The 16,555-nt window shown below is 42.6% G+C and overlaps 1 protein-coding gene across 2 annotated transcripts in view; it reads right to left on the bottom strand.

Annotated features, from left to right (window-relative positions):
- The window catches only part of ccdc82 (coiled-coil domain containing 82), a 92,994-nt gene that overhangs the window by 58,004 nt on the left and 18,435 nt on the right, over positions 1 to 16,555 (bottom strand). For both annotated transcript variants that reach the window (XM_069890774.1, XM_069890775.1), the window contains exons 3-5: positions 16,197 to 16,374; positions 3,676 to 3,768; positions 640 to 764 (exon numbers count right to left, since the gene is read on the bottom strand). In XM_069890774.1, the coding sequence (XP_069746875.1) occupies positions 640 to 764; positions 3,676 to 3,768; positions 16,197 to 16,374 (396 nt within the window). The remainder of the gene's footprint in view (positions 1 to 639; positions 765 to 3,675; positions 3,769 to 16,196; positions 16,375 to 16,555) is intronic.

The following is a 16,555-nucleotide window of genomic DNA, read 5'->3' as shown; positions in this document are numbered from 1 at the left end:
GCTCATTGATCTGTCAAACCTGTTCCCATTCATTCGGCTGGCTGATAAGTGATCTGTCAGAATTACTACAGAAGGCAGAGACATTACACAGCAGTATCAGATGCCTTTGCTTTGTGTGTGTGTGTTAAGGATTTGATCAATTCTCAGACTAATACTTAGCATTTGATAAATATATCAAAATCCAAACGTACAGAGCATGTTCGATATATATTGGAGACAACCACTCGAGACGAGACGTTATCTCAAATGTTTAAAGTTCTGAGATTTAAAAAGGATTAATTGTTAATGTGTGTAAATACAGTAATTTACATTTCTTAAGAAAGAACCACAATGATAAATGATAATAAGGAAATGGAACAATGTACTTCAAATGAATTCAAAGAACTTGCTTATCAACGTGAGAAATATGCTGCCAAAATTTGCCATAAATATTGTACCGAATCACTGTGATCTTTGAGTGCAGGTCAATATTGACCAAGGTGACACTATCTACCTGACTTGATATTCTTCGCTCCCACGTAATTTGTATGCTCTGTGGTTCTACTGTGTATGTTCTGTCTTGGGCTGACTATCACATTGCACTAACCACTATTTTATCCATGCCACCCCAAGTAACAGGATCAGATTCTGACTGCTCACCTGGTAGCAATTAGTCCACCGACTTGTTGTCTTTAAGTTTGTAAGACGCACCTGCACACAACGCTTATCCAAATAATTCAGTGAGTTCAAGATTTCTTTTGCATATTTCTTTTTCCTTTTCCCTTCTATTGGAATCCATATGAAAGAGAGGAAACAGATGATGTAATACAAAATATTAGAGCAAGCCAAGTCCTGAATCATTGCTGATTGTTGCCCAACTAGCAATATTATGGTAGTTCAGCAGTTTAAGTCACTGGGCTAGAATCCAGAGGCTTTTCCTCCTGATATTCTGACATTATTTCAAAGACCCACCCTGGTGGATATGTATTCAGTTCATTAAATAAATCTGGAATCATTAAACTAGTATTGGTAAAAATGACTATGAAACTGCCAGATTTTGCACACAGAAATTTTCATGAAATGGCTGATTTGCCCCAATATTCCCCACAAATTTTGCAGTGTCAGAGGATCAGCCTGAAAGATTGGATGTTGCACCTTCAGCAAAACAAAACTTGAAACAAGGAACCACTAGACCTCAGACAGTGAACTAGAACATCTGATGGCTTTTTGACTGCTTGTTGATGCCAAATGCCTTTTTAAAACCATTTTTAAATGCCTGTTAATTAGACATATGTTAAAAGGTCCCAATACATTTTAATAAATGAAACAATTAAAATATTAGAACCATAGAACACTATAGCAGAAACATTTTCTTCAGCCCATTGAGTCCATGCCAAACTATTATTTTACCTATTTCCAGTGACCTGTACTTTGTATCCCTCCATCTATGTACCTATCCAAATTCCTTTTAGATGTCTGTTGGGCACTATCAGTTGCCCCAATAATCACAAAGGATAAAGACTGAGGAGAACGATAGGCTTTATTGTACAGAAGGCTTGAGCTGGCCTGGATTCAAGCGAGGGAATTGCAAGGAAGGGAGAGGTGGCCCGACCTTTATGGCCTGGGTCCCAGGGGAGGAATCCAGGTGAGAGTGTCATCAGGGGGCGGGCCAGTCCGAGCCTTTATCGGCCAATTAGTACAATCCATACAATTACAATGTCAAAATCAAACTCATGTCCACCATTTCTGCTCATGCCGTAATTTCACCACCCTCTGAGTGAAGATGTTCCCCCAAATGTTCCCCTTAAGTATTTCACAACCCATGTAGTCTAGTTTTTAATCTTACCGAACCTTAATAGAAAAAGCCTGCATGCATTTACCCTATTTAGACCTCTTGTAATTATGTGTACCTTTTTCAAATTTCCCCTCAATGTCCAACATTCAAGAGAATAAAGTCTGAACCTATTCAACCCTTCTCTATTCCTTAGTTCCTCAGGCCCCAGCAACATCCTTGTAAATTTTATCTGCACTCTTTCAAACTTATTGATACCTTTCCAGTAGGTAGGTGACCAAAACTGCACAAAATGTTCCAAATTTGGTCTCATCATTGTCTGACACAAGATGTAATATTCTTCCTTTGCTACACTGACAACTATATTGGTGTTGCCCACTTTTCTGTCAACTTTCACCAGACTCAAATTCACTTGGTCCATATCTAGCAACATTCTGCACTTTCTAGATCTTTCTGTCTCCATCTCAGGAGACAAACGATCAACAGACATCTTCATTAAACCTTTTAACTCCCAGTTATCTTAACTACCCCTCTTCCCATCCTGTCTCCTGTCAGGACTCTATTCTTTTCTCTCAATTCCTCTGTCGCTGCTGAATCTGCTCATTGGATGAGGGGTTCCATTCCAGGGAATCAGAGATATACTTTTTTCTTCAGAATACTACCATTATCTTGGCCATCACTCACAATGCCTCTATTTCCCACAAATCTGCCCTGGACCCTTCCCACCAGAGGCGTTACAAGGACAGGGCAGATTTGTGGGAAAAAGAGGCAATGCAGGTGAGGGCAGAGATAATGGCAGTATTCTGAAGAAAAAGGACCTCTCTGATCCCCTACTTACCAACTCACCATCCTCCATATCCAGCATATTATCCTCCACAATTTCCAGCACCTACAATGGGATCCGTCTCCAGTCACATCTTCCCCTCCTTTCCCCTCTCTTCTTTCCATTGGTATTGCTCCTTCCCTGACTTCCCTGTCCACTTATCTCTTTTTACTAATCAGCCTCTTGGTACCTATCCTGTGACCACCTCGTCCCTCACCACCATTTTTAACCTCAAACAGTCCTTGCAAAAAAATGCCTTGAGAAACACTTCACTTGTGAATCTGTAGGGGTTATTTACTGCTCCCGCTGCAGTCTTCTCTAAACCGTGGAAATGGGTCACAGTGGAGATTGTTTTGTTGAGAACCTTTGCTCTGTTTGATGCAGTGGAAAGGATCTCCCAGTGCCCAACAATTTTCATTCCACACACCATTGCCACACCAACACTGCCAAATTGTGGCCACTCACAAGCTGGAGGTACAGCATCTTGCATTCCATCGTGGCAGTCTCCAACCAGAAAGCATTAATATTGACCTCCAATTTCCATTGACCTCCAATCTTCTAATCTCTCACTTTACCTATCCCTGTGTCTCCTATTCTCCAGATCCTATCCCTTCTTTCTCCTATCAGAGAGCTATCCTTCATAGCCCTCTACCCTTTTCCCCTGTCACTTCTTTCTCTTCTACCTTCCCACCTGCATTCATCTATTAGCTCTTTCGTGTAAGCCTGTGCTCAGATTATTGGCTAGCATTCCCAACCTATTTTATCATTTCTAAACATTATTTATAGCATCCAAGTATTCTACTAGATGAAATAATACAGAAGCAAACTAATGCAGCTACAAGAAATATGAAATTAAAAAATCTCATTTTTAATGTTGATTGATACTAATTCTTAAAGCTCCCTGCCGCCAATATATTAGTCTAGACAATGAAGCTCAAATCAGTGGATTTAACACGCACCATTAATTAAAAAGTTCAAGTTCTTTACTGATTTTAAATAAAGCATAGTTCCATACCAAGTAATTCTTTTATCAAATGAATTCTTGAGGAGTTCTCTCTTCTCGTTATATACATATACTCACCATACAGGGATTTAAGGAAATTGATATCAAATGAATTGATCAACAATGCTTTGACAACTCTTTGGAAGTGTGAATACGAATCTTGGATGTGGACTGTAAAAAATAAATAGGAAAACACATTTATTTCCTTATTTCCTAATCTACTTTAATGCTGACAGATTTAATATAAACTAGGAAGAACATTATTATATATAAGTTGTGGACTAAGGTCATTAATGTATCAACATAAGAAAAGTCACTGAGTTGTGGAATCCCTGGGAACAGGTTATCGTGGTATGGCAAAATGCCATAGAATTTAGCTGAGCTTAGAGTCTGAGTAGAATTTGGATTCCTGTAGGTAATGATGATGGGATATCTTGAAATACTGCAATAAAATATTCCAAGCATAATATGGCAGACAATATTATGGATTTGGGGAATGAGAGTAAAGAAGTACTGGGGTAGATCTGGGATTGAGAACCATGTCCTCTGGGCATCTATAAATATTACACAATTTACAAGGTGCAGAAAATAATTGGAAAAAGAGATGTGTGGAAGGGTGAAGTGTTGTGTCCTCATTTCTGTAAGAATGGACAAGGTATTTCATGCATTTGTGCTGGTGGTTACCAAATCTAGGAAAATAAAAATGGTGAGGCATAATAGCAGATTTGTAATAGAGGGGTCCAGGAGAATGGAACACAAATTGGTAACTTTCAAACAGCGGCTTTATTTTGAACACAGGTCCCAGCATTTCCACATGGAATTTCTCTGTGTTTTGAGATTCCCATGCAAACAAAAAAGACGCTCTTTGCCAGTGAATTTCCCAGTGTTCTGATGTCAGATTCTTCAGGGAACATGAGATAAATCTTCAAATCAAGTCACCTTTATTTATCGTTCATACCATGCTTACACAATAAAGATGAGATAGCATTTCTCCAGGGCCACGGAGCATATTTACATAAATATAAGTTAGAAGTTAAACACATTAAAATATTACGACCAATACAGTAACAGTCCACGGTACCCTATCCACAAATGTTCTGGGAGTTCAGAAGTTTGAGGATTTGGGAGAAAAAGCTGTTACTCAATCTGGACGTAAGGGCTCAAGTGCTGCAGTACCTCCTACCAGATGGCAGAAGGGAGAACAGTTAACATGAGGGGTGTGTGGAGTGCTTCACAATGTTTATTGCCTTTCGCCTGCATTGAGTGGTGTAGATGTCCTTCATGATAAGAAGAGGCCCTGTCCTGGGTAAACTTGTACCTCTCACTTTGTTCGTTATAGATTGGTCACAATGTTTGAGCTACCAAAAGAAAATAGACACACACACCGAGAGCAGTTCAGTTTATACAAATTTTTATTACAAATTCAAAAGCTGATTTCAAACTACAATATGCTAGCCCTTCCAAATTATACTTATCAACGCCTGGACTGGTCCCAACTGCCGAAGCGAGGCAATGACCGCACACTTGTAGTAGGTTGTCGGGGAGCCGGTAGCAGCTTCTCCACCTCCCCTGACCGGGACGTTGGCTGGACTCTAGAAGTTCTTCTTCTTGCTGAGAGATGTTGCTACCTCTCGGAGAGTCTCAAACTTCAGCAGCGGGACCATGGCTTATATTACCCAAAAAGTGCTTACCCAACCACCTATTCCCAGCACAGTAAGAAAGATAAGCGAGCAAGCTAGCATGCCTAGGCTTCTATCGAATAATGTAATTTTCAGCTTATCACTTTGAATACAATGGTTTATTTTGCATCAAGACTAGGCCTCTGACAGTCTGTGACCAAAACCAGCAGGAAGATTAAATGTTCTTGGTACACAGATGTCCTTTCGTCAGATAACTGCATCTCTGGCCCTTCGGTGGAATTTAGCTTATGTCTCCTGATTCTAAAAAACAAGCAGGTTCTCAGCCTTGCAGAAGCAAAGGCTGCAAAAGTAAAAAACAAGGTTTAAATCTTCCATTGGAGGCCCACGCCCCCCTCCCCCAATGATATTTTCCACTGACTACACTATGCTCTGCAGGGTCTTGTGGTTCGAGGAGGTACAGCTTCCAAAGCAGGTGGTGATGTAGTTGCACAAGATGCTCTTGATATATCCTCTAGAATGTAGTGAGGATGGAAGGTGGGAGATGAACTTTCTTCAGCCTTCGCAGGAAGTAGAGGTCCTGCTGGGCTTTTTTGGCTATGGAGCTTGTGTTAAGGGACGAGGCAAGATTCTCTGCCAAATGCAGTCCAAGGAACTTAATATCCCTGATGACCTCAATGGTGGAGCCATCAATGGTCAGCGGAGCAAGGTCCTCCCCCCCTCCCCCGGCCCCTCTTGAGGTCGACAACTATACCTTTTGCTTTTTTAACATTCAAATACAGATTGTTAGCTCTTCACCAGTCTGTTAGCAACTGTACCTCATCTCTGCATGCTAACTCATCATTCTTACTGATCAGGCCTGCCATGGTCAAGTCGTCAGCGAACTTGATGATGAGGTTCGAGTTGTGTTTGGTTGTACAGTTGTGGGTCAGCAGTGAAGAACATTGGACTAAGCACGCAGCCCTGGGGGGCCCCTGTGCCCAGTGTGATGGTCTTGGAGGTGCTGTTACCGATGTGGACTCCCTGAGGTCTCCCCGGCAGGAAGTCGAGAATCCAATTGCAGAGGGAGGTATTTAGATCAAGCAGGCTCAGCTTCCTTTTCAGGTTGTGTGGTATGATTATGTTGAATGATGAGCTGAAGTCAATAAATAGCATTCAAAACATGTGCCCTTTTTTTCCAGGTGAATGAGGGCTAGATGGATGGTGGTGGCAATTGCATTGCCTGTAGAGCAGTTAGGTCTGTATTGTTAGGTAAAAACATCATGAGCTGGGAATGTAGAGGGAGTCTCCCAGTGCTGGGCCGTAACAAGATGCAGTTGTGACCTTGTACTCTCAAGATAAGAGTGGGGATGACAAATTGATGTGCAGGAGGCTAGCAGAGAGGGACAGCAACAGTTTATTCATTGGACAATGTCATGGTATGATAATTTACTAAGTACGTATCCTAAGGTATATAAAAAACACCATTTTCTGATAACGGCAGAATGCGCCTTCTCCAACTAACACTGTTAGTTGCAAGTGTTACAATCCGGCAATAAAGAACAAAGAACCTTGATTTCGACTCAATCTGGTGTTTGACTCCATTCATGAACAAAGCAGACCTAACACTACATACTGAATCAGTGTAACCTCTTCCAGGAGCTTCAATTTCATTAGGATTTCACTAAGGGCCTGATTGAACAATCCTGGACTGTCCTTATAACCCTGAGGCAATCTAGTATATGTGTACCGCTTTTCTTGGTAAGTGAAGGCGAACCAGTCTTGGCACTCCTCGGCTAATTTTAAGCAGAAGAATGCGTTTGCCACATCAATGACAGTATAGTATTCGTGCTCTGGACTCAGAGCCCTAAGTGCAATGTATGGGTCTGGGACTGGTCTCCCGATGGTCTTGGTAGCAAAGTTAATTTCCCGGAGGTCGTGTACCATCCTCCATTCTTTTCTACCCGGTTTGGGGACAGGCATGATGGGCGTGTTCCACATGCTGTCTGGTGCCGCCCTCAAAACCCCTGACTCCATTAACCCTCCTATCGTTCCTCTAATACCCTCCTCCTGACTGGGTGACAAGCGGTATTGTTTTCTCCATATCGGTTTCTGACTGGGGTTGGCCAATTCCAGAAATACCTCCCCTTTTATTGCTCCCATATCATACGGCCCCGTTGTCCATATTTGTGGGTTCAGATCAGAAAGATATTTGTCTGAGTCCCCGTGATCAATATTTTCTCCTTTTATGGGTCGGTCTCTTTCTACTTTCTCATTCACTACCCGATCCCATGCTTCAATATTCAGTCTGACAAATTTCCTTCCCTCCGAGGTGGAATATCCCGGGATTTCTGTCTGCCTGTAATTACACCCCATCGCTTCCTTCACCATCGGACCCAACTGTCGGGCGTGGTGATCTTTGGCAATTCCCAAGGTTACGTGTGGCACACTTTCTGCTCCTAAGCAGAACCACTCCATTTGTTCTTCTGTCATGACAACCATAGCAGCTATTCCCTCCTTACCCACAAAGATAAATGGACAATGTATCATTTCTGTCTTCCCTTCTTTTAGAGAGTCCCACCTCCCCTCATACTCCTGGTCCGGGTGGATGGTATAGTTTAATGTTACATGCATAGGATCCAGTGGATATTGGTAATCCCCATACTGAGGAATACTGGCCCTCCACTCAAAAAACTGTTTAATCAACCCCGGGCCTGGTTCATCATACAGTAGTCGAATCCAGAAAATAATAACCTCCACAGAGTCTTCTGAAGCATTGGCTGGAGTCATTACTATAAACTGTCCTTCCCTTTCTGGTGTGTCCCCCGGGTATGTTAACCGAAGGCCCTTCTCAGAACATTGTATAGTTATTCCCAGTTTAGTAAGAATGTCCCTTGCCAATAAATTAATGGGGCAACTTGGCACAACCAGGACAGGTGCTCTAACCCTTGGTCGTCCAAATGTCATGTCGATGTTATCTGTATAGGGCTGTGTTTCCCTTATCCCGGAGAATCCTATTGTAGATAAAGTTTTACCCGAATATGTGCTCCCTGGGGGCTGTTTAATCACGGTCGTAACCGCTGCCCCTGTGTCAATCATAAATTCAATTTTTTTCTCCATTTACCGTCCCCCAAATTTTTGGTGGCTCCCAGGGAGGCGTGATTTTTGATTCTCCAGGGCCCCGTCAATAATCAAATTCAGCACCTTCCCAAATATCGTCATCACACTGGGGTGCCTGGACTTGTTGATCACTCTGCCAGCCCCCAATTTTCTGGGGCCGATCAAAGTGTCCACCCCTACCCCTTGCTTGTCCTCTAAAATTTCCTCCTCTTCCTCTATAGCCTCTAATAGAGGGTAATCCTCTTCCGCTTCCTCTCCCTGCCTCTGGACAGTCCCGCTGGTAGTGTCCAGGATTTTGGCAGTGCCAGCATATGGTATGTTCTCCTCTATACATGGTACTTAGGGGTCTTTCCCAACCATTCCTTACGTGGGGCCCCGGATTTATCACTGGCCCCATGGCCTGTGGGACTATCTGTTGGGCCGCTAATTTAATCCCTATTTGTTCTATGGCTCTCATCAATTTATCGGTTGTCTTGTCCTCTCCCTTCTGGGATGCACTTTCTGACTTAACCTGCTCTGATTGACGGTGTCGGTTGAGTGCATGTGTCAGATGTCTTTTCCACAAGTCCTCCGACATCGCCTCTAATCCCCCAATGTCCCTTAATTTTGCTTGAACCCGACCAGGCAGTCCGTTTATTGTCCCATTACGAAAATGAGCATTTCCCAGGGGGCTGTGGTCAGGTCTTTCTCCAGTCTCTGTCTCCCATAAGTCCCATGCTCGAGAGAGGTACTCGTGCGCAGTCTCCCCTTCTTTTAGTTGGAGGGTTACCAAGGCGTCCAAACTATAGGGTGTAGGGAACGTTTCTCTAAGTGCTTCCCAAAATCTATTTCAAATTGAGTCAAATCCTATTTCATCCCCCAATTTACTACTTTTAAGGATTCTCTCTATTTGCTTCAGGGCCCCTTCTGCCTTTATTTTTATCATGATAGTTCTGACATCTGCGAGTGCTAATTGTTCTTGACAGGTTTCTCGCTCAAAACAAGAGATCCATGGACCAGCCCCATTATTCAATGGGGGAAGTTTTTTCATTAGACTCTCTAAGTCCATTCGTGACCAGGGTACATATTTTTGATTTCCCCGCCCCGTGATCAGCGATGGGCATTGAGGTCTCAATTTTGGGGATTTCTGTTCCTTTTTTACTCTTGGAATACATCTATTTATTCCCCCCTGTTCAGACACCTCTTCGTCACTACTGTCACTGTCCCCGTCAGGTTCTGATGTCTCAGAGTCAAAGGTATATCGTTCACGGTCATCTCTAAGATAAGTTTTTCGGTTAGAGTCTAGTGGTTTCACGTCTTTCTTTTTCATCCTAACTATGTCCAGGCAGGCATGTCTACTCTTCTCCCTCCTGAGTTCTTTAATGCTACTTTTCTCCCATGGTGGGTCGTATCTCGTTTCCTCATCTGTACTACACTTTTCGTCCTTTATTCCTATTACTGTTCCTCCAGCTTGGAGTTCTGCTGACAGTGTTGTAGTTATCTTTTCCATTTCTTTCAATACACCTACCATTAATTCTTTTTGTTCCTTACTGCTCTGCCCCAGCACATTCACATCTTTGTTTAAGTTTTCAATGTTATCCTGAACCTTTTTCATGTTCCTTTTCTGCGTCCCTAAGTCTTTTTCTATTTTCTTGGATTCCACGGGGGTCTCGACATCTATTACTCCCTTCTATTTTTAGTAAAGGGGCCTGTACCTTGTCTGACGTGTCCCTATTCCCGATGTTCCTGTCATGTCCCAGTGTTTCAATATCTGGATATAAGGGACGTGACTCCTGGGTCCCGTCTGGGGTGTCAGGGGTACCTTGTGACTCCACATATGCATAGGGTGGGGGTCTACAAGCTATTTCTACAGGGGCCATAATAGGTGGGTAATAGGTCGTGTATTAGGTCGTGTAGCACCGCGTTTCATCCACTCCTCTTTCTCACTAGGGCTAGCTATTTCCTGTATTTCTATCAGGTGCTCAATATTCGGTGGGGGTCCCTCTCCCTCCTTCTCTGTGTGGTCACTCAACTTGATACAATTTTCCCTATTCTCCAATTCTTCTTTCCTGCCATGGGACCTCAAAATCATCCCCTGTATAGGTTCATGATAACCAGTAACCTGTTTGGCTGCCCTGTCAGCCGCCGTGTTTCCCTTCCCTTCCTTCGTGTTTTCTAGGGAATGGCCTGCCACCTTAATTAGGCTCAGAGCCCGGGGAAGCATGACCGCCCTGACCAGTCTCCGTAAAACCAGATCATGACGGACGTTTTGTCCGGCAGCAGTCCGAAAATCCCTTCTTATCCAGCCTGGTGCTTCAATATGGACTGCACTCCAAGCATACGCAGAATCAGTATAAATGTTAACCGTTTTACCTTCGCTCAGCTCCAATCCTCGTATGAGCCCTATCACTTCTGCCAATTGTGCTGATGCCGGTTGGGGGATGATAGAGGACTCTACTAGATAGGGTGCATCATCCTCCCACCCTACCACTGCATATCCCGCCACATTACCCTCTGAATTCCTGTGGCAACTCCCGTCTGTAAATAACTCCCAATCCACCTCCTCCATGGGCTCCTCAAATAGCTTCTCCCTCAGCTTGGAATCTATCTTAACTCTTGCTACACAGTCATGCGTTTCCATCAATCCCGAGTTCAATCCCCCCGCCCTTAAGGGCGTCCTCCATCTTAATGGATCTTAATGGATCTGTTGGCCGAGAAGCTGAAAGCATTAGACATTAAAAGGGCTGAGACACTGTGGTCTGTATTAATAATCAGGGGATGACAGAGGACAATATGTGCGGTTTTTTGTATCGTTCTAGCTACTGCTGCGAGATATCGGAGACATGGGGCCTTTCCTCTTTCTACATTGTCTAGTCTGCAACTATAGTAACTCAATACCTTCCTTCGTCCTCTATCTCTCTGATACAGAACTGAGCTAACAATCCCCCCAGTTTCAGCCACGTCCAAGTGGAATTCTTTACTATAATCTGGATTAGCCAGGCTGATCGTTTTCCCCAATTCCTGTTTAACACGCAGGAAAACCGCCTCGCGTTCTACATTCCACCTGACTGGTTCCTTAAGCCTCTGGTGACCTATCTCTGTGACCATTTCCCTCAAACCCTGGGTCAAACTCACATATCCTGGGACATAAGTTCGACTATATCCACAGAGCCCCAAAAATGCTAGCATGTCTTGTACTGTTGTAGGTTTCCGATAACCTAGTATCGTTTCTCTATGTGCCTCGGACATGGCCGTACCATTTTTACCGACGAGTCTCCCTAGGAAAGTTACCACCCTCCTTCCGATCTGACATTTCAACCTCTTTACTTTAAACCCAGCCTCACCTAACCCCTTGAGTAAAACCGCTGTCCCTATTAGGCACCCGTGTGCCGTTCTCCCTGCTAATAGCAGGTCGTCTACTGTTAGGTAAAAACATCATGAGCTGGGAATGTAGAGGGAGTCTCCCAGTGCTGGGCCGTAACAAGATGCAGTTGTGACCTTGTACTCTCAAGATAAGAGTGGGGATGACAAATTGATGTGCAGGAGGCTAGCAGAGAGGGACAGCAACAGTTTATTCATTGGACAATGTCATGGTATGATAATTTACTAAGTACGTATCCTAAGGTATATAAAAAACACCATTTTCTGATAACGGCAGAATGCGCCTTCTCCAACTAACACTGTTAGTTGCAAGTGTTACAATCCGGCAATAAAGAACAAAGAACCTTGATTTCGACTCAGTCTGGTGTTTGACTCACTCATTTATGAACAAAGCAGACCTAACAGTATGCGAAATGCAGGGGACCTAGTGATGGGGGCAGCGAGAGCTTGATGTGCTCATGATGAGTCTCTTGAAGCACTTCATGTCGGTAAACGTGAGTGCAGGAGGGTGAAAGGAATTGAGGCAGGACACAGACAACTTTCTCGGCACGGGGACAATGGTGGCAACTTTGAAGCATATTGAGACCATGGCTCTTCTCAGGGAAAAGTTAAAGATGTCAGTGAGTTTCCTTGGGCTGACTGCTTAGATTTCTCTTCAGATTGGCCAGTACAAGACACAGCACCTGGTCATATGGTGCAATGTCGTTTTTTGCCTCAAATGTTGTTCAGTGCATCTTGGAAGAAGGTGGCTGGTGATGTCTTGGATATTCTTGCATATGCGTCACGTGTTCTTGCTGTCCAGGAAGTGACTGTGAATGCGTTGGGCATGCGCACGCTTTGCTTCACTGATGGCCTTAGACTGTTTGATTCCTGCAATAGCTAGGGCTACCTTGTCGTCCACTCTGAAGGCAGTGTCTTGGTTCCAGAGCAGCACCTGCACCTCCGCTGTCATCCATGGCTTCTGAGTTATGATGGTCTTGGGCACAGTGATGTTATCAGGACACTTAAATGGTCATTGATCCTGTGTATTCCTCAGTATTTATGCCAGGAAATTTGCCATAATTACCAAAATTGCTGGAACTGCAATTGCAACCTGCAATTGTACATAATCATTGAGGACCCAGGATTTGGGCTAATTTCATCCAAATCCATGAATAACAGATAATCCTGTGGCCAGCAACCCCTGATTTAATCCTTCATATTTTAACCTGCATATCTCAGGGAAGTGGGAAGAAACCAGAACACTTATTGGGAAACTCAAAGATAGAACATACAAAGCCTGCAATAGGTAGAACTGGAGGTCAGGAGTGAAATGAGGTCCCTGAAACAGTGAGGCAGCTGTTCATCCAGCTACACTACTGTTTCACCAATGCAATAACATTTATGTACTTTCCTGCACTCATGTTGATCTCAGTCCATCCCAAGATTATCCATGGAGTTTATAGGAACATAGAAACATAGGAAGTAGGAACAGGAGTAGGCCAAAAATGGCCCATCGAGCCTGCTTCGCCATTCAATACGATCATGGCTGATCTAATATATGACCTAACTCCACCTACCTGCCTTCTCCCCATATCCCTTAATTCCTCTATCATGTAAAATTTATCTAACCGAATTTTAAATATGTTTAATGAGGCAGCCTCAACGACTTCCCTGGTTAGAGAATTCCAAACATTTACTACTCTCTGGGAAAAACTATTTTTCCTCATCTCTGTCCTAAATCTACTCCCCCGAATCTTGAGACTGTATCCTCTCATTTTAATTTCCCCAGCCAGCTCAAAAAACCTTCCTACATCTATCCTATCCATACCCTTCATAATCCTATATGTTTCTATAAGATCTCCTCTCATTCTTCTGAACTTGAGCGAATACAATCCTAGACGATTTAATCTTTCATCATAAGTCAACCCCTTCATCTCAGGGATCAACCTAGTAATCCTCCTCTGGACCGTCTCCAAAGCCAGTATATCCTTCCTCAAATATGGAGACCAGAACTGGACATAGTACTCCAGGTGCGGTCTCACCAGTACCTTATACAGTTGCAACATTACCTCCCTACTCCTGAATTCAATTCCTCTAGTGATGAAGGCCAACATTCCATTTGCCTTCTTAATAACCTGCTGCACCTGCAACCTAACTTTTTGCGATTCATGCACAAGTACTCCCAAGTCCCTCTGCACAACAGCATGCTGTAGTTTTTCACCCTTTAAATAATATTCAGCTCTTTTATTTTTCTTGCCAAAGTGGATAACCTCACACTTACTATGGAATTATGGAACTTCAAAGATTTAAATCCATCAAAGTTCACTTCACGTGCACACGAAATGAATTGTCAAAAAGCATCCAGCCCAGATGGTATTAAAACCTGAGTGAACCAACTGGTTGGAGTTTTTCCAGATATTTTCATCCTGTTGCTACAGTGGTCAGAGATACCCAACTGCTTCAAAAGGGTATCCATAATTACAATGCCCTAGAAGAGGAAAGGGACCCACCTCAATGAATATCAGCCTGTGGCACTTACACCCATTGTGATGGTTAATTATGAAGCAGATTAACTCCTTTCTCAAGAAAGACTTGGACCCATTTCCATTTGCCTATTATCACAACTCGTTTGTTGTCCACTCTGCGTTAGACCAGCTCAACCACAGGAACGCCGACAAATGATTGTTGTTCACTGACTGCTCAACACCATAAATCCAACAAGACTTGACCAAACTGAGGGATCTGGGACACTGTAACAGGATCTTTGACTTCCTCATCATCAGACCCCAGTCAGTGGGAATCAGCAACATCATTTCCTCCTCGCAGACCATCAACACAGGGGCACCCCAAGACTGTGGGCTTAGTACACCTGCTCTATTTCCTGTACACTCGTGACTGCATAGTCAGGCTCAGCTCCAAGGCAATTTACAAATGCACTGATGGCATCAGCATAGTTGGCCAATTAACAGGATATTGGATGGTGATCAAGAACCTGGTTGGGTAATGCCAGAATAACAACCTTGCTCTCAACATCACTAAGACCAAGAAGCATTATTGATTTTCTCAAGGAGAGGCCAAGGGTCCACATACCTGTCTATGCTGATGGGACAGTGGTGGAGAGTATACTGACTGTTTTCAATAAAGCCTGGTTTGGCAATTCGAGTGCTCAGGAATGGAGAAGGCTGCAAAAGGTGGCAAACATTCTGTAGCTAGATCCATAACCGGCGCCAACTTCTAATCCACTGAAAGAAGATGTGAGAGGATGCCTCATCATCAAGGACTCCCTGTTCAGAATTTGTTCTCACTGCTAGCTGAAAGTACTGCAATCTGAAGACCAGCATTTCTATGTTCAAGAACAAATTTCTTTCCAACAGCTATCAGGGACTCGGACCTCCCTTATTACACTGATCTTGAACTGCTCCATTACCACAAAGGCACTCTCTGTAACATCATTTTTTTTCTTGTTCAATGGTAACGGAATTTTTTTTGTATGATTGTCTATTCTCAATTTTTAATTTAATGTCTACTGTGGAGCTCTTTGATAAAGTACCTGTTGGCTGAAGCATGTAGGAAATTTGGTGCATATGTAGATTATACAATGTATATGACAATAAACTCATTATTATAATGGTTCTGCCTGGTCAATTTTTAGCTGTCATGAGTCATTTTGCCCCAATTGAAAGTTTCAATCTGACAGAGATGCTTACTGAAGTTTGCTTAGGGCCAATTCTTTTTAGGCTATTCCCCAGGATTGAAGGGCATTCATTCCTATTTTGTAGGTTATGAGTTTCTAATGATTGGACAGGCATGGCTATAGCATTCTGACCAAGTGGGTATTATGTGAGATGGCATGCTCCTTCTCCCATTGATGCTTTTCCTTTCAACTCTGCCAATCACACCACAACATTGAAACAGATCAGGCAAACTTTCCCAAACAATAGTGGCAAGCTGCATCCCAAACCACTGCCAAGCAGAGAGAATTTGATCTGCAGAAGTACAGAGGCAATTAAATCAATAATTTAAAAATAATAAAAGGAACCAAGGTAGAAAACACAAATTATATTGTGTATTATTCCAGACAGAGCCTATACAGAAAATCAAGATGAGAGGTCGAGAGGGAAAATAAGAGTGAAAAAACAACCTGAAAAACACAAAACCAAAGCGTAGAGATTTTGCAGGAAGATTTGAAATAGTATTTTTAACACAAATCAGGTGAACTACCTTTTAAAATTATTTATTTTTGTGCTGCAATCTAATTAGTTCTTCATACTGCCTAATGTTGCCAAATGCAAAGCAAATTACTCCAGATCTTTAATGAAATAAATGTCAAATGAAGGGAAATTAAAAATGAGTCACAAGTAAGGAATTATTAATTTATTACTCTGCAAAACTCAGCTGATACTGAACTTGTGTACTACAAGATTTGAAATCTTGTTGTTATCTTTTTATTTAGTAATTGCCTCTTCCTTTCCATTATGCTACAGTAACAAGGGCAATTTTAAAAAGGCTATTGTTACTTACAGTTTGGAACATGTCTTGCCAGAAGAGAGTGAGATAATTCATTGTGGCTTGATGTTGTCGCTTGCAGATCATTTTCATCAAATACAATGAAGCCATCTAAACTGTCATTTTCTGACTCTGTTCCTGAGTTACTTTCCACTTGGGGAAGAGATGGTGCCTCAAATTCTTCATCCAAATCCTGATAACAGATTTAATGTCGTATTAGAAAATCAAAAGCTTGACAAGATCGTGCAAATTATTATGAAGGTCTATTCCAATACAAGTCTGCTTTTCCATTCCACTTAATTATTTTGACATTGTAGAAGATGGGTCTAACAGTAGGCAGTACCACATTATAAAATTGTGTAAAATAATTTTCT

This window comes from Narcine bancroftii, chromosome 7 (genome assembly GCF_036971445.1).
Source record: "Narcine bancroftii isolate sNarBan1 chromosome 7, sNarBan1.hap1, whole genome shotgun sequence".
NCBI classification, from domain to species: domain Eukaryota; kingdom Metazoa; phylum Chordata; class Chondrichthyes; order Torpediniformes; family Narcinidae; genus Narcine; species Narcine bancroftii.
The sequence above is the reverse complement of the archived record's forward strand: the minus strand, read 5'-3'. Positions and strand labels throughout refer to the sequence as shown.